We start from the raw sequence: 19,526 nt of genomic DNA on the forward strand, positions 1-19,526 counted from the left end.
GTTTCTCAGTATACAAAAAACTTTTGGGAGTATTTGGATTCAATTAATTTTTTGTTTGATTTTGGTTTAATTTTAGGGTATTTATAATTGGCTTTGGACAATCAAGTTTTAGAGGCCAAAAGTCCGAGAACGGTAGAGAGGGAGTCAGTAGACACAAGGTGCAGAGAGATCGACGAATTGGAGATTTTTTTTGGAACGCGCCATGGATTTTTTTTGGAACAATGCTCCTTGGACTGGTTTTGCATACAAAGAAACCGAGTTCAAAGGACTCAGTTTCTAAGCCTAGAAAACGATTTCATTGGACTCGGTTTCAAAGCCTAGAAACCGAGTCCAATGAACTCGATTTCTCACCTACGTGGCTAGTCTAACAACCTCAGCTGCTGGCAAAATAATAAAATACAAAACCCAGAAATCGAGTCCTCTGAACTCGAATTGCTAGAAACTAAATTAGTTTGAAACGTTTCCTAACTAATGATATTGTTTGGGTTTTGTAGTTATTTTCTAAAAAATCCCCTAAATTGTAAAGACACATGCACGCTGCATAGAGAGAGGTCGCAAACCCATTACCCCTTAAACGGTAAAGTTATTTTTTCCGTCTTCAAATCTGGGGATTGAATATGATTTAGGTTTGAATTCCTTGGTTGGATTGGTTTAGATTTAGATTTAGATTTAGTTTTCTACCATGTAGGAAAAATACCCACTTAAAAAACAAACACGCGTAAAACAAACAAACGCACTCTCATAGAGAGCCATTGTAGAGTTTAGATCGAGCCCCCCTTCCCTGTCCCTATCCTTTTCTTCCACAGGAAAAGAAAACCCACTCTCACCTCTCTCTCTCCCTCTCTCTCTCTCTCTCTCACATATTTTTGAACCAAAATCATTTCCAGTAGCTCAACTAAACAAACGCAAACATCGTCGATTTGATTCTTGCCAATTCAGTTCTCCACCGTTGATCTCCATCTCAGATTCTCATCACCAAAATCCGATCTCAACGATGTGAAGCTTGCTATGCTTGCTTGGTGATCAAATCTAAAATCCCTTCAATTCCGAACATTTTTTTGTTTTTTGGTTTGTTTATTGTTGAAAATCTTGAATTGGCTATGGAAATGAATGCAGGGCTTCTTGATTGATGTGTTTGGATAGTCCGATTTAGAGAGATTTCGGTTTGGAATCAGAATGAAGAAGAAGATGGCGTGGTTTGGTGGGAGAGTTTCGTTGGGGAACTTTCCGGATCTCGCCGGAGCTGTGAACAAGCTCCAGGAGAGCGTCAAGAACATCGAGAAGAATTTCGATAATGCTCTCGGTTTCGAGGAGAAGTCTGGAGACAACTCCGAATCAACCACTGAAGGTTTTCTTTCTTTCTTTCTATTAATATGTCATTGGATTTTTTGATTTGCTAATCACATTTTTTAATTTTGTGCTATTGAATTAGGATTAATTTAGTTTAGATTAGGTTACTGTGCGAGCAATGAAGCGTGAAACGAATAATGGATCGAAGTCTGAATGAGCTATGATAGCAATTTTTTATGTAGGATCTTTAGGAATTTCGTACTAAATTAGATTTATTGATCAGATCTTGAAGGGTTGTTGAATTCAGTTTGATGTTTAAGGGTTTCGGTAGTTTTAAGCAATAAAAAAGATTGGATTTTGAATGAGAAAGAAGAGCATTCTATGGAAGATATTAAGAATAGTTATTTATTTATTTATTTTTGTGAGATTTTTGTTTGAAAATTATACTACAATTTAGGGGATTGTGTAGTTCCATTATGGATTTTTTGGACCTAATGAGTGTTGGTTTATAATTCTTTAAGGGTACTTGCATTCGAGTGTACCTTCTTTCTAATAAATTATTCTCTTAATTATCAGAAAGAACAAGAACAAAGAATGATAAACACTGGCAATTGCACTTAGGTTTTCCTAAGTTTAAAGCTTGAAATTAGTTGTTGGAATTTATTAAAATCAATCTCACTATCTTCTAAATAACATTTTACTAGAGAGACTAGGATTCCTAATAACAAAGAAAAGTAATTAAGAACTTACAAACCAAATAGAAAAAAAGACTTGAAACATATAACAAGACTGGTGGGCATCTGGAGTAGCTCATTATAGCCCATTCTAGGTAAATTGAAAGTAGAAATTTATTAAAATTGAACCAGTTTTCTTTATTAAAAAAAAAAAAAAAAGCCTTAATACGACTCAATAATAACTAAAAGTTGCCTATGCAAAGTGCCAAGGTCTTATATTGAAACTAGACCACAATTCTTAAATCTTTTGGTATTTAAATTTTTTTTATTTTGGTTTTTGTTTTTGTTTTTGTTTTTTTTGTTGTTGTTGATAGGTCAGAAAGATGTATATTCAAAAAATTGCTAAATGCAAAGTAGCACCAGCAGATCAAAAGTACAAAAAAAGATGGAAAAGCAAAAACATAAAAAAAAAAAAAAACACTAATTACAAAGAAGAAGAGAGCTAAGGAATAAAGGAAGAGAATCACTAGATGTGAGTCCCCAAGCCCTAGCCCAATCAAAAAGGAAACCAGAAAAGAGAGCAAGCAGTTGGTCATTGGATCTATTCAAATCCTCAAACGTCCGTCGATTGCGTTCCCTCCAAATACACCACATCAAATACAACGAAACTAAATTCCAAATGTGAGATGAATGCTTCCCCAACCAATTCCACCAACCAAATAGAAAATTTGACACTGTACATTAGGGGACCCATGAAATCCCAAAAATTCTAAAGACACAGCACCACAGCCGATAAGCCTTTCCACAATGTAACAACAAATGATCCATTGTCTCCCCACAACAACGATACATAATACACTAGTCAACGAAGTCAAAGCCCCTAAGCCGAAAGTTATCTCCCGTGAGAATCCTATCCCATGCGGCTGTCCAAACAAAGACGAAGACACGTCGAGGTGCCTTAACCTTTCAAATACCTTTCCATGGAAAAACAATGGAAGAAGAACCATGTAACTTATGATAATACGAGTGGAAAGTAAAATCCCCGTTCTTTGTCAACTTCCGTCTCATATGATCACCATTAGTCCATCAGTCACTGAAGGTAAATTGGATGCCAAGAATCAAAAGAAATCATTCACCACATCTGCCTCCTAATCATCAGGACCCCGAATGAAACGAACATCCCAAGTTCTCTTGCTATATATGATTTTTAAATATTTTAAGTTCTCCTAACACCCATTGAGGGAGTGTTTTGATACACTGCTGACTGTAATGATTTTTTTTGGATAAGTAATAAAATTATATAAATCCAGAAAAAAACGAGTCACCCAAGTATACAAGAAATATACAGGGGTAAACAATCAGTTACAAAAGTTACATAAATGTAATAAATCAACAATAGAAAATAAAGAAAGGTTCCTCATGGCTGACAGTCAAGCCAATAAGGTTCTAAAAACGAATATCTTGGAATCAGGCATAGAATTTTCGGTGTTGTCAAAACTCCTGCTATTCCTTTACTTCCAAATGCACCACATCAAGCAATGGGGGATAATCATCCAAATATGATTATTCCCTGATGACCAAAATGACCTTGCTGACTGTGATGTTATCCTAGTTTTATAGTAACTATGTTTATTGTACCACTTCGTTTATACAAATCAAAAACACAAACACACGCACAAAAAAAAAGCAATGGTATTTAGTGACATAGATGTTAACTTTCTATCATGCAATTCTTGTTTTGTATTGTATTTTTTAATTAATCATTGCAATCATATATCATATCATGCATCATACGTACACTTAAATGTATTAATTAGAAGAAAGCGTAATGTGAATGCAAGAAAAGATATTGAACTACAACAAGTAATGTTCTTATACCTGACATTAAATGTAATTTACCATGCCTTAATTGGTAACTTCAAGATTCACCTTTATATTGCATTGTTTTGAGTAATAAAGTGCAGGTGTGTTATCATAATATTTCTAAAATTAAGTTTTTTCTGATCTTTCACCTAATCCATTCTTTCAAATAAAACAAAGCCTTAATTCTCAGCCTCAAATATCCATTCTCAATTTTGAGTGATATCTAACACCACATCAAGCAATAGGGGATAATCATCCAAATATGACTATTCTGTGACGACCAAAACGATCTTGCTGACTGTGATGTTATCTTAGTTTTATAGCAACTATGTTTATTGTACCAGTTCGTTTATACATATCAAAAAAAAAAAAAAAAAAAGCAACGGTATGTAGTGGCATAGATGTTAACTTTCTATCATGCAATTCTTGTTTTGTATTGTATTTTTTAATTAATTATATATTGCAATCATATATCGTATCATGCATCATACATACATTTAAATGTATTGGTTAAAAGAAAGCGTAATGTGAAAGCAAGAAAAGATATTGAACTACAAGTAATGTTCTTATACCTGACATTAAATGTAATTTACCATGCCTTAATTGGTAACTTCAAGATTCAACTTTATATTGCATTGTTTTGAGTAATAAAGTGCAGATGTGTTATCATAATATTTCTAAAATTAAGAGTTTTCTGATCTTTCACCTAATCCATTCATTCAAATAAAACAAAGCCTTAATTCTCACCCTCAAATATCCATTCTCAATTTTGAGTGATATCTAATGCCATATGGTTACCCTATTCAGCAATCAGCTAAGGGAATCCTTTGAACACAACAAATCTGTGTTTCGTGGTTCCTAGTTTCAAGTTACAGATTTCAGTGCTTCATTGGTTTGCCTTTAAAGTCAATATCTCAATTTTCTAAAAAACTTTCACACAAAAATTTTGTTTTTGATTTAAAAAAAAAAGTATAATTATTAGTGAAGTACATCACAAGAAATTCTAATCTCTTAAAAAATGTCTTAAATCGATTCTGCTGAGGAACTACCAAAATGTGTTAAAGTTTGTTCAAGATGTTTTTGATGTATTGTATGATTTATGATTCAATCAAGATTATGGGAGAGACATATTCTTTTACATATGAATTTTATGTAATTTTATGGAAGTTTCTTTGGATGACACAAATAGTTTTTTTTTTTTACTTCCTTTTTTGGCTGTCAGTAAAAAAGTTTTCTAGTTTCTACTATACATAGTTACAGGCTAATGAGATAACAAAATAAAGTGGTTATATGCAGTTTACAGCAACATTGAAATTCCAAGTGTAAATGGGGGCAGATGTTTTTAATATGGTTTTGAAAGAGAGTATAATTTATCAACGTGATTTTGGGGATAGAGGGGGAATGTGTTTTGTCAGTTTAACATATTGTTTTATTTGTTATCATTAAAATACTGTGGCATTTATGACAACAGGTTTATGCTCTTACTAACACTTACTAGGAAATGAAAGAGAGCCAGTTGGTGGCATTTAAGGGCCTTGACAGACGTTCTCTTTAACTTATAGCTTTTTTTTTTTTTTTTGCTCAATTTTACTTGACTGTAGATTTAATTTTTAATTCTTTTGCTCAATGTTTTCTAACTGCAGATTTTTTTTTTTTTTTTTTTTTTTTTTTTATAGGATCTAACCATAGATTGGTCATGAATAATATGTGCCATTTTCTTGGGTTTGGGCTGGTATATAAATCGTGAACTAATCAACATTGCTATGATTTCGGTTGAGTAATAGGTAAGAAGTGTTTGGCTTAGCTGTTGTGGCTGTGATTTACTTCTTACCAATTATTATATTACTGTTTGAACCTAACAGCATTTGTATTGATTTTTTAGTTTCTAAAGATTGGTTGGTCAACCAAGTATGGTCACATGCGATCATATGTATCCACAAGAAAAGGTTATATGTCTATATATAGTATCAATATTCACCACCCTACCACCCAATAGTACCCAGAGGCCATAGCAATATTTCATCATGTTAGGAAGGAACCAAACCACTCCAAGTACATTGCCAATGTACTATAGAGGCTAAAAAAACCAAGAGCCCAAAATAGAATTTAAGTAAAAGAACTTTGACACAACAAACACCATATTGACAAAAAAAAGAGGCATGTAATCATGATAATCAGCCCAAAAAGGGAAAAATCAGTTATTAAAGATCTGTTTATGTTGACTTTATTCATTAGATGACTCTGTAGTTGACATCAAATACTCTAATTTAGCTAATGTTATTGTTGAAAAGTTTTTTGATGGTTCACAAGATAGTGAATCTTCTGAGTGCTTCAAATGCCCTTTAGAGAAGGTAATTCTTTTGTTCCTTTGGCATAGAGTGTCTATAAAGATGTGGTTTGTTGTGGTTTGTCGCAACTCCAATATGTAAATGATCTTAAAACTTTTAGTACTATCAAGTTTGCAACACAGTGGTTCACCAAGTAATATTGCTACAATAATTTAATACTTTTTAGCTACTCTTTTTATTTTAGTGACTGTGACAACTAAAACAGGTAACTTGCTGCCTCCTTTGAGTCCTTAGCAAACATTGATAAAATTTTATTGCTTTATAATTAATATTTTGGTTGGAAGCAATTTCATTAAATTATTAGTAGGTTATTCTACTAGACTTCAAATTACCACTCAAAGGTCTAATAGTTTTTGATATACTTTTAGGCTTTCATTTATGACCTTCACAATGAGTTCCAGTCATGATTTGCATGTCCTAAACTGTGGAGAAAGATGAAGCCATTGTACTGCAGTGTATAACTTTTGAAATGGTGTGTGCTTAATGGCAGTACGCATGCTTTCCCCATGGAGTTTAAGTTGCACCACTGCTATGTTCCTGCTACTGGTGTACAGGTCTATCATATTGGATTGCTGCATTGTTCAAGAGCTACTGTTGCATTAAGGCTGCATCAATGAAGAATTACTGTTGTATTTACTGATGATTTCCATTCACGTACTGTAATAATTAATTAATAGTTGAAATTAACAAGAGATGATTCCTATTTTTTTCTTTTTCTTTTTTCTTTCTACACATTGTATAATACATTTGATTAATCAAATTTATAATCTCTTTTTTTTTTTTTTTCTTATTATATCTTCCTTCTCTCCAGTTAAGTTTCTTTCTTAGGAAAACATTTAAAGAATATAAGTTGCTTTGTAAGGAATACATAACAAATAAATAAAATAAATATTTCCGCGCATTGAGGGGGGTAGCTTTTAAATTTCAAACCTAGACACCTAGATTGGTACCCGAGATTGGTGGACTCGGGTACCAATCTGCTTGGGAAAAAAATTTTATAAGCCCATTTTTGGAAAACACCCAGATTGGTACCCGAGTTTGGTGGACTCGAGTACCAATCTGCCTGGGAAAAACTTTTATAAGCCCATTTTTGGAAAACACCCAGATTGGTACCCGAGTTTATTGGACTCAGGTACTTCACAAAGTACTCGAGTTCATGAAACTCGGATACCAATCTGCCTGGGAAATTTTTTTTTTAAAACCTGCCCCATTTTTGGAAAACACCCAGATTGGTACCTGAGTTTAGTGGACTCAGGTACTTCACAAAGTACTCGAGTTCATGAAACTCGGGTACCAATTTGCCTGGGAAATTTTTTTTTTTAAAACCTACCCCATTTTTGGAAAACACCTAGATTGGTACCCGAGTTTGGTGGACTCAGGTACTTCACAATGTACTCGAGTTCTCTAAACTCGGGTACCAATCTGCCTGGGAAAATATTCTTTTAAATGACCCTTTTTTTTAGTGCAGTCGTGCCCATTTCACAGCAACTGTCACAGTCCCAATTTGTGTAGTGCACAATCTTTACAAGAGTAGACACGGCCAAAACCCATGAAACAAATGCACAAGGTGAATCCATAACTAAAGATGGCTTATATTGAAACAATCAGCCACCATTTTAACAATTGCAGGTTTGCAACAAACAATTTCAAAGTTGGTACAACTAACTTCAAATTAATAGTAACAGATATAAAAGTCATTTGTAGCAAAACTCTCTAATTCATCGATTTGGCATGATCCAATTATTTGTGAACAACATTATCAATTCGCAGTCATTCATCACCCATGCTTTCCCATGCATTTCTGAAATTGGAGACCACCACTTTCAACATGTAATCAGTTGCTACAACCTCCAGGTCCTCTAGCTGGTATTCATCTTCATCACCCATGCTTTCCCATGCATTTTTGAAATTGGAGACCCCCAGTTTCAACATGTAATCAGCTGCTACAACCTCTAGGTCCTCTAGCTGGTATTCATCTTCAACACCATCATTCTCTGTCTCACCAGTGGTTGGATCAACCTAATAGTATTGCCAAATGCATAAGTTAATAAAACAACTATGATATGTTAATGATTGACTTAAATTTTCCATATCCCATCCTTCATTTTGATCATGAGAAGTTAAGAATCTATGCATGGAAACAATCTCAGATACTGCACAAGTTGTTTTAATTAGACAAAGTAGGATACTGAGACTAAAGATCTACCTACAGCTATCAACAACCACTAGAAAATAAGCTTCTTGAGTCTTCACAAAGCAAAATTTATGAGATCGTTTTCTATGTTTTTGCCTAAATGAAATTAGCACATAAAGCCCATAAACTCTTATCATAATAGCAAGCACAAACCAAAACCCAATTGGATAAAAAATAGTCTTGGTAAAATTTAAAGAAAAGAATATGCATAATAATTCATTGAGAGAAAAAAAGATATCTCAATCACTTAAGATATTTATTTATTTTCCTTCTAATACTCCAAATGGCAATGCTAATGACTTTTTGTATGCATCCTATAGGGAAAGTAGCTTATACTATAAATGTCATATTTGGTCCTTAAAATTTTATCCAATTTTTCTTAAGTTTTAAAAATACATAATTGAATGGCATATATCATGCATTTTGTTTCAAGTTGCATTTAAAAGGATGCAACGGTTCAAACTTAGCATACCTACTCCGCAAGACCACCACTTGTCGGTACCTCGTTCTGCTTAGGGCATGTTCTTCGGTTCTGCCCCTCTTGGTCACACAACCTGCATTGCACCTTCCTCCCCCCCTCCTTCCATGGTGTGGTTCTCGGCCGATTGCCGCCCTCGTCCATCTCATTCCTGATTCGTGTTGAGACAGGGCGACCTTTCTCTTGGATTAATTGGGGGTTAGGGAGGACCTTTCGAGTTTCTTTAGGATCCGGCCATGATAATCTATCTTTCAATGCAAGGAAAATGGGAGCATAGCTCCGGAACAGTGCGTCCACGCTATAGCATAGGTCAATGTACTGCTCTACATCATGTCGATACCTAATACAAACTGCAATGACATGTGAATATGGTATCTTGTACCGTTTCCATTTTTGACATGTGCAAGTTCTTTGCAGCAAATTAACTGCATGTGTATGATCCCCATGTCCAGCAGTCCCTGGATTATGCGGTGTATCTACTTGATATGATTGTTGTTGCGCGCTTAATCTCATCACCCTGTGATTCTCCACCTTCGCCTTATTTCTCATGAAGATATCCAAGGCATATTTAGTCTATTTTTTTCTTGAATTCAACTGCTCTATGCTCTTATTGCGACGATCATCAAAGTAAGCATTCAGTTTGAACCATGTGTATTTCACCATTGCCGTAATAGGCAGGCTACGAGCACCCTTTAGAACACCATTGAAGCACTCGGAGACATTTGTAGTCATCGCCCCATAACAGTAATCGTTGTCAAAAGTTAGAGCCCATTTCTCTTTGGGCACATCCTTCAGATATTGGTGCACATCTTGATTGATATTCTCAATTAAATCGAAGGTGGCATTGAACTTTCGCTCCTGGGTAGCACTTGCTGCCCTCCATACTAGATTCTTTAAAGTTTCATTACTCCATCTACTATTGACGTTACTGCATAGATGACGAAGGCAGTAACAATGTTCTGTCATGGAAGGCCGCAAGGAAAAGTCTTGATTAGTGTCTCTGAAGATAGCTTGAATCCCAGGGTGTTGGTCATATATGACACACAGGTGTCTTCAGTCGGTAACATACCTTCTTATATAAGCTAAGAACCAACCCCAAGTCTTTGTGCTCTCACTCTTGACAACGGCGAAGGCTAGTGGATAAATCTTATTATTAGCATCTGTTGCCATTGCAATCATCAATTTCCCTTTATATTTTCCATACAGGTGGATTGCATCAATGCTAATCACAGGCCTACACTTCTTGAACCCAACAATACATGGATAAAACGCCCAAAATATGGACTTGAATGTACAGGTTCCCCGTTCATAATTATCGTCCACTAGTAACTTATACTTTGTACCCGAACTTGCATCCTTAAGTCCTGCCAAAAAACGCGGCAACTCTTCATAAGACTCCTTAAAATCCCCGTATATAGCTACAACGGCCTTTTGTTTGGCATCCCATACCTTGTAGGTGAACCATAATGATTACGTTAGAAATGAATACAAGTTAAATAATTATAGTTGAAAAAAACAAATCAAGACTTGTAAGGCTATAAGATATAAGATGAAGATAATATTTCTTTCTTCTTATTCCTTTTTTTTCTTTTTCTTTTTCAATTTCAATTTTCATAATATAAAGTATTCATAGGTTTTGGGAAAAAATATCATGCTTATACTTCACAGAAGACTGATGTGTCTACATTGTATTGAAAAAATAATGCAAGTGAAAGAATACCTTGTAGTGAGATACTTTGTGTTTTAAGTCTGCCAAAGCAACGTGGCGTAAGTTCTTTATCTTATATGCTGGGTCTTCTCGTATATAGCGCTCAAGTACATATGCTAGGAACGCCGAATCAATCATCCGACCATCGTGAGCATTCTGAATTTTGTCACACATGTGGGGGCCCTTGCATTTTGCGATCTTCCAGACATTGTCTCCCTTGCAACAAATCGTACGAACTGACCATGGATAGGAATCATCCTCGCAACTCACCATAAGCCTTTCTGAGTTTGAATGCTCAGTTTTGAAGCTAAAATTCTCTCGCACTGCGTACCAGGTCAACGCATATCGCACCGCCAATTTAGTCACAAATACCATCCCTTTGATTGGCTGCTCCCCAGGCGTCCAACTTGATACTTCCCCTTGCATAACCGGTGATAGATTAAACATATTATCCTAAGTGTTTTTGGTGAACCATTCCGGCGTAGGATCAGGACCAGGGCATGTGTCTCTATTCTCTTCTACAATCATATCTTCGATATGATCAACATCCTCATGTTCACCCATGGTATCTAGGAACTCCTCGAAGTCATCCCTAGTAACATCAATATGGGTTGCATCATCACCAACTCTGTGATCATCTTCATTTTCGAATGTGCCCCCATGCAGCTCATCATGAGATAAATGCTCTCCTTCATGCACTTCCTAAGGCCTTTCCTCCTCCTCAGTTGAGTTCACATGGGAAAATGTCTGCCAGGGTTCACTGCCATACCCATCTCTTGTATTCTCTGTACACCCTTGATAAGACTGTAATGGTATTGAGTCGATGTGCTCATCTATAGTTCCATCCAAAACAGTATATTGTGAACCCTCTCCAGCCTCTACTATGGCGAGCTTAATAGTGACATAGAGCTCCGAAGCAACGAATCCTTTCACCACAATTTGTCCAACAACTTCCCACATCATCTTCACTTCGGCGCCACCCGATAGCTGTAGTGAATTGTAGAAAACCTGGGTGCCTACAACCAGTTGAGGTGCTCGATACATGATGGAGATGTTATGCCTAGACTGGTCTAACCCCATCACCTTTAATATTCTTTGTTGCAAGTTCATAAGGCCTATCCCATGCTTTACCCTAACACATTTTTGCTTTTGGTTTGAGCCTTGGTATGACAACCCATGCAAGTCATGATAATACGTCTCTCCATCGTAGTATACATAGAAAATGTGAAAATCCATCACCAACCTGTTATTAACAATATTAAAAGTTGTCATAATCTATAAATATTTACATACATTTGGCGTATGGAAAAACCAATTTATATTCAAACTCAACATCCTCAACTTTGTGTATAGACATAGAAATAATTGAATCGAAAATCATAATGTGCACTTAACCATATATATATTTTATACACATATAAAATAATAAAAGGTCAACCATTTCGACTTTATTTTATTAAGCCAATTTCTTTGTTCAGTAATGATTTGATATTATTATGAACACCCTTATTACTGTAAAAGTCAACAAAATATCATATTACCTCTATCTATCAACCTATGAGTTTTATACAATTAAGCCACACGCAGGGGCGGAGCCAAAGGGGGGTGAGTGGGCCACATGCCCCCCTCACTCCTCCTAAAAAGTCTATTATATATATATATATATATATATATGCTTATGTAAAGTGAGTTAGCTTCTAGCATAGAATAGAAAAGCAAGGAAACAGTTTTCCTAAACAAACTGTACAAACATCACATGAAATAAATATGCAAATAACAAATCTTCCAATTGAGAAAGTTTAGAGACACAACAAAATCTCACCATATTTTCACAATACTCATGCTTTTTGTTCAGATGAATCTTGAAATAATTTTTTTTTTTAATATCCTGACTAATGATGTACTAACACCTTAATTTATTGTAAAAATACTGTGAAATTTTGTGGTGTTACGAAAACAACTCCTCCCACTTTAATCAATCTGACACAATAAATGCCACCAAACTGAAATTGTTAAAGCTAATTACACTTTTGACCAATATTAACTCTTTTTATCTCGACATTGAGTTCACTACCTAAATTTACTTCTTTTCTCATTTGAAGTTCTGCCTGTGGAGCTCCAATTACACACATATATAATAATAATAATAATAATAATAATAATAATAATAATAATAATAATAAAATATCATTGTTTTTTAAATTGACAAAAAAGTTTTACATATATATAAACTATCTCATCTATAAAATAAATATCATTGGTAATAATTTTTTTTTCCTGTTTTCAAAGCAGTATGAACTATGAAAATAATTTTCAAAACGCTAATATATATATATATATATATATTTGGAAGTCCATTTTTTCTTTTGAGGTTCTTAATTTATTTATTTATTTTTACAAAAAATAATGTGTTGATACCCTTTTTCTATTGGATAAACATAAGCTTCAAAATTGAAGCGTGAAATTAAAGCTCATGTACCTTTTTTTTGGGGGGGGGGGTGGGGAGGGGGATAATGATAAGCTTCAAATTTGAAGTGTGAGAATTTTTTTTCTAATAAATAAATAAATATATTTAATTTTTTTTTTACATAATGTGTAGATACCCTTTTTTGTTGGATAATGATAAGCTTCAAAATTCAACTGTGGCAATACAACTGATGTACCCTTTTTTTTGGGATAATGATAAGTTTCAAATTTGAAGTGTGAGAATTTGTTTATAATAAAGATAAACTCCTTAATTTAAGAGATAGAAGAGTTTGAACAAATCTGTGGGGTCCATTGTTTCCAATTTATTTACAACTATACCATTAAAAACAATTTTTTATTTTATTTTTTATCTTGAAAATATTTTTGAAAACTGTTTTTTGAAAATATCAGCCAAACAATAAATTCAAGTGTGACACCCACTATTTTTTGGTTTCTAAAACAAAAATTTATATTTAAATCCTATTACTAAAGACGCCCTGAAATTCTAGATTTTTATATTTTACAATGACGCATAAAAGGTGAATTTTTTAATCGAATTGTAAAATGTCATCAAATTAATACGTACTTTGATAGGTATGTTAAGAAGAATGAGAACTTACAATCTAATGATGAAAATGTTAAAATATTAATTTAGTAAGTAGTTTTGATCTTGTTCAAGTTAAAACGGTGCAACTCTATGAGATGTTACACTACTTCATAACTTCTTATTTAAGTAGTATTTTGATGAATGAACTATTAGATTATATTATCTTTTTATACCCTCCATGCCTGCAAAGTAACAAGATACTTAGAGATCAATAGCTATCTCATCATAAAATTTGTACTTTTTTAACAAGATACTTAGAGATCAATAGCTATCTCATCATAAAATTTGTACTTTTTTAAAATTTTGATATTATACAGAAAACATTACTATATGGATTATATACTAAATAATTTATGATTACAATAAATTTGACATGCATGTATAAACAATGAAAATATATAATTCAATAATGAGGTTTTAAAAATAGTGATCCAATAAAAAAAATAGAGAGATATAACATCACAAATAGTCACATAAAGTGTAATTTGAACTCCTCTCTCTCTCTCTCTCTCTCTCTCTCTCTCTCTCTCTCCATTGGATTCCTTGTTCTCTATATTATTAACATGATTGTCAAATTTTGTGTTAATCATGGGTTATTTACTATACTATGAAATCCAAAAACTCATAAATATGCATGATTGTTTTTTAATTAATTATTTTCTTGCATTATTCTAAAATACAAAAAACTTGAAATTTAAATATTTTAAATACAAGATGGTTATGCCCAGAGTTTTGTAACTGAATTGGTTGACACATTTTGATATTCCTTAAGATTTAAATCTCTCCTCTTTTCAATTAGAAAATTGTGCTGGTATTGGGATGAAAATTAGGAATGAGCTTGGTCAAGTAATGGACTCTCTATCACAATTATAGAATCATATATATACATATATATATATATATATATATATATTTATATTTATATATAAAATATGAGACAATTATTGATTTCTAACTTTTAAACAAATTTCCAAATAAGGAAGATATAAGGAAAAATGTAATCCAATAAAATTCATTAAAATACATATACAAGAAAAAAAAATATTGAATTATAAATTATCATAAAATTTTACACCAAGTTCCCAATCCATATATATTTAATGGATTTTTTTTTTCGAAAAGAGGATAATGCATTTACCAAAATCCAATCAAATTGTAGTCCTTTTTTCCTTTTAATCCAATCAAATTATTGTCTTGAATCAGATAATCACGTGACACTAACGTTTTGCTTATGTTCAAGATGTGGACCAACTGAGCAACTGTTTTTTTTTTTTTTTTTTGAGAAGATGTCGACCAATCGTTAAAAGTTAAAACCCGTCAAATATATAGATATATATATCAGCAGTTGTACACACACACACACACACACACACACACACACACATATATATATATATATCATTGAGTTCACTTACAATCATGTTTTACATATATATATATTTATATATATATATATATATATATAAGCAGTTGTACATATATATATCAGCAGTTAATATTGCAAATTTCAATACATGAAACTCATGCACAAAAATCTCATACGAACACAATCTAAAAACTAAGCATCTTACTCTCACTATTGCAAAAATGTCATATCTAAAAACTAAGCATTATTACCTCTATGTACTAGTCACAACAGGGTTGGCCCAAAGGATAAATGGATAGCACGTTGGTGGATGGAGACACTGAGAGTAGACTTGCAGATGGTGACCCAAGAGCAAAGTTTATGCTTCAAATTTCTGACTCACACATGGAGGAATGAGAGAGTTTCTGACTCACAGACAGAAATGGAAAAGAGTACACTCGGATAGCTGGTTTTTCTTAAAAGGTACTCGAGCTCAAAGAACTCGAGTACCATTCATTGTGCATGTACTATTACAGTTCGCGTCAGTAGTTGGTTGTGTAATAAATGCAAAGATGGTACTCGAGCTCATGGGCTTGAGTACTATGTTAGAAACCCGAGTCCAGGAAGCTCGAGTACTAAGCCCAATATTTAATTCCAGCTTTCCATGTCAGCATGCCACGGTGGAATGGAAAAATGGGGTACTCAAGCTCACCAAGCTCGAGTACCACAAAAAGTGGTAGATCCCCAATTATTTCCGAAACAGTGTTCTGTTGCTAAAAATATCAAAAAATCGTGGTATTTGGCCATTTTGGCCTTTAATTAGAACCCAATCCCCTGTTATGATATGTAAGTTTACTTTCTTTTTCTCTCACCTTTTATTTTTATTATTGATGTGTTGTTGATTGCATACTCAACTCAGATTTATGTCATTGACTCATCTCCCCAACAAGTTTCATTTTATCTAGTTGAGGTTGCCACATTAGGTATGCGCAAATTGACAGATACTAAGGATCATATCTTAAGAGTAGTAATTAGTTACTGGGAGGCAAATACAATGTATAACAATCTTGCCAACTTCGTAAGCATGTTGCATGCTAAAATTTCAATAATTTGGCGATGATGGGCACCTAGATCACAACCCCGCTACCACACAACCCACCTCAACCATCAAACAACCACCATTGCATGCGAACTCATCACGAGATGAATGATAAAAAATCAAACCCATTTTCAATGAAATGAATCAACAAACCCACTTGCAAATCCTGAGTACTTCGAGACCCACCAACGAAGATCGAAGGCGAGTTTGGGTATTTGGAGTGATGCCACTTAGATTGATGCTGGCACTGGGTTGTCTTTCAAAATATGCTGAGCTGGGTTGAGTTCTTAGAGCAATAGGGGATGCTAGATATTAAATCATAAATAAAGGAGAGAGAGAAGAAATAAAGGGAAAAAAATGTTGTGAGAGAGAGAGAGAGAGAGAGAGAGAGAGAGAGAGAGAGAGAGAGAGAGAGAGGGAGAGGGGGGGGGGGTAGAAGAAGATAAGGGAGGGTAACAATGACAAGATGCCATTGTAGTTAAAGGCGAGCGCCCTTAGTGAGGCACTCAACTTTAGAGTATAGGAGAGCAAGGTGACCACCTTAAGTCATGAAAACGGCACTAAGGCAAGAGCGTTAGCATTTATTTATTATTATTTTATTTTTATAGAAGTTTGTTGTAAAACCTATTATTAGATTACTAATTTAAAAAAGAATGTTATAAAACCTATTGTTAAAATAATTAATAGATCCTAAACCAAGATAATCCTATTTTGAAATCATTTGGTAGACCTAATTTATTCTGGCAACGCATTTAAAAACATTTCATTTGTAATATTTCAATACAATAGGTACATATGATTTAAGTTCTATATGTATAATAAATATTTTTTGAATTTGGTGTCTCGCTTTACTTGGGCTAGCACCTTTTTGTTGCTTCACGCCTTGGGTGATGCAAGGCTGTGGTGCCTTAAAGTTGTCTTTTGCCTTTGACTACCTTGCAAGATGCTCTATTTTTTTTTTCATTTTTTATTGTAAGCCTTGTGATCTCTCTGTTAGCAATTAGATGGAACACTGATAGAAGGGGCTATTGGCATAAAACCAAATTGGTGGGGAAAAAATAGGTTAACAAGGTCTTATTTCAACAATATAAAAGTTTACAGGGTCTTAGTGAAATTTACCCCAAAAAAAAAAAAAATTTGATGTCATCTATATATGTACCTCTACTTATATAGTTATATTTTGGTTGTATTATTTATAATCCACAGTGTAGGTTCAGGTGGTTTCATTACATTCTCAGTGGGTCATAAAAGTTAACATTCATCAACAGTTTAAAATGTTCAATTCTGTTATTATGTTTACCATATTTATGCACTGCACTTTCAATGCGACATCAGGTTTGGATCTTGTATATGAAATTTAGTTTTTCAGTATATTTTCTCTCTTTTAGTAATGTAATTGCTGAATTTGTTTCAGGTATAATCTGTTGCGGAAAAAGTTTCCTGCCAAATCCTTCATAGGATCTCCTGTTCTTTGTGATTCGGGATTTGACTTGTTGAACAAACTTTTAACTTATGACCCAGAGAAGGTATATCTATGTGCAAATTAATAAATTAGAATTTGATTCCACATTCTGGAAATTTTATGGTCTTTTTTGTTGTTGTTGATAAGTTAGGAATTTTATGGTCATGAAATTTATGAGTGCTTCCTTTTGTCTTTGTAGCGGATAACTGCAGAGACCACTCTTAAGTATGACTGGTTTAGCAATCTGGCAGCCTGATAATGCTTTAGAGCAAAGCTTTGTGCCATATCTTCTTTAGCAAACTTTATATCCACTATTTGGTAAGCTTCTTCAAAAGTAACAGAGTCAGAATCCTTTAGAAGAGGAATGAGAAAGGATTTATGATGAGAGTTAGCTGGTTCACTTGATCGAGAATGCAAGGCAGCCTGATAGTACTACAAAGCAATTTTTTTAGCTTTGTGCCTTATCTTCTTTATCAAACTTTCTTATCTACCTAATTGTTAAGCATCAGCAAAAAGAAAAAAGAAAAAGAAAAAAAGCCAGGATCCTTTAGAAGAGGAGTGAGAAAGGAGTTGTGACGAGAATTAGATGCTTCACCTGTTCAAGAATGGTGGATTGATGCATAATGGATTTTGGCAGGTGCAGACTAACAACTGACATTTTATTTTTTGCGATGTACATCTTTCTTTGAAGACATATTTTAGTTGAAACTTGTCTAAATATTTTAGGAATATATCTTCACTACAAGAAAAAATGTTTATTGCAACGAAAAAAACCATTGCAATAACATTAGAGTCATTGCAATAGTTGATACAAGATGTTGTAATAAAATTTGAGGTAATAGGTTTATGCAACAAAAAATTTTGTTGCAATAAACTCTAAATATTTTAATAATAACTTTGATGCAATGATATATATATATATATATATATATATATATATTGTTGCAATATGCAATTTACTATTTCGAATATCTTGTAAGTATAGATTATTACTTCACGAAACTTGTTGCAATAGATTGCAAATAATTAAACAAAATAGATCGGATTAAATTACTGTAATGATATCTTCATTGTAATAGATAATTAATTTATTTTGTCACTGCGATTGACCATGAAATAATTGATACCAAGTTATTGCAACGATATATTCATTGCAGTTACGTGTTTGTCATTGCAATAGATTGTAAAAGAATTAATATCAAATTATTGCAATGGTAACTTCAATGCAATAAGCTATTAATTCAAAATTTTCATTGCAATAGATTGCAAAAACAATTGGTATCAATTTATTGCAATCATTCTTTCATTTTAAGTTATTGCAACAATTTTTCCTAAAATATTAAAGTTTCTATTGCGGCTGAAAATTATAAGTTATTACAACTTATTATTGTTGATGCAATAATTTAACACTTTTAAGTTACTATTGCAACCATTTTAACTTGTAGATGCGATATTTTGTCTAAAACTACTATATACATACTTTGTTGTATTAACACTTGATGTAATATACATTTTTTGTTGTAGTGCTTTGTAAATGATGTTGCTCTGGCTGTAACTAATATTGATACAATGTCAATTTTATTCCTACTACTTCTTCCCTTTATTTATGCTGTATCACTTTGTTTGCTAGAGTTTATGGGTGTATGAGAGGGTGCTTTTTTGGCATGTGGGACCATGAGGTTGTTATCTATGTTTTGTTAATGATTGTGTTGATCGACTTTCTTTGGTAAGAATATTATATAATATACTTGATAATAATCCTTGTGCCCTCATCCCTTCCAAAATAAACAAAAAACTTAAGTGACTAGAAAATCAATTTTCAAGATTATTTGTAGCCTATGTGATTGATACAAATATTTTTATGTGGTATAAAGGTATCTGGGTGGATTCATAAGTCGTGACCTCAGATCTTGAAGTCTTGAAATCTAGTCAGTACTCAATAGTACACAGCTCAACTGGCTTCTATTTGAGATTTTCTTCCTTTCCATTGCA

The 19,526-nt window shown here is 33.4% G+C and overlaps 3 protein-coding genes across 4 annotated transcripts in view; 2 read left to right on the top strand and 1 right to left on the bottom strand.

Annotated features, from left to right (window-relative positions):
* LOC115964228 overlaps positions 1-19,526 on the top strand; it is a 98,405-nt gene that overhangs the window by 42,616 nt on the left and 36,263 nt on the right. The window lies entirely within an intron of this gene.
* On the top strand, positions 522-6,928 carry LOC115963845 (golgin candidate 5-like). 2 transcript variants are annotated; one of them, XM_031083040.1, is made up of 3 exons: positions 522-577; positions 1,117-1,348; positions 6,666-6,928. In XM_031083040.1, the coding sequence occupies exons 2-3, from the start codon at positions 1,177-1,179 to the stop codon at positions 6,776-6,778; spliced, it is 285 nt and encodes a 94-aa protein (XP_030938900.1). In that variant the 5' UTR covers positions 522-577; positions 1,117-1,176; the 3' UTR covers positions 6,779-6,928. The 2 variants fall into 2 exon arrangements, with proteins under 2 accessions (XP_030938900.1, XP_030938899.1); XM_031083039.1 differs by lacking the exon at positions 522-577 and adding an exon at positions 651-1,019.
* Positions 9,421-11,002, bottom strand: LOC115964232. Its single transcript, XM_031083589.1, has 3 exons — positions 10,568-11,002; positions 9,917-10,296; positions 9,421-9,775 (listed from the first exon to the last, which is right to left on the bottom strand). Exons 1-3 carry the CDS (start codon positions 11,000-11,002, stop codon positions 9,421-9,423), a joined length of 1,170 nt encoding a protein of 389 aa, XP_030939449.1.

This window comes from Quercus lobata, chromosome 10 (genome assembly GCF_001633185.2).
Source record: "Quercus lobata isolate SW786 chromosome 10, ValleyOak3.0 Primary Assembly, whole genome shotgun sequence".
Lineage (NCBI taxonomy): Eukaryota > Viridiplantae > Streptophyta > Magnoliopsida > Fagales > Fagaceae > Quercus > Quercus lobata.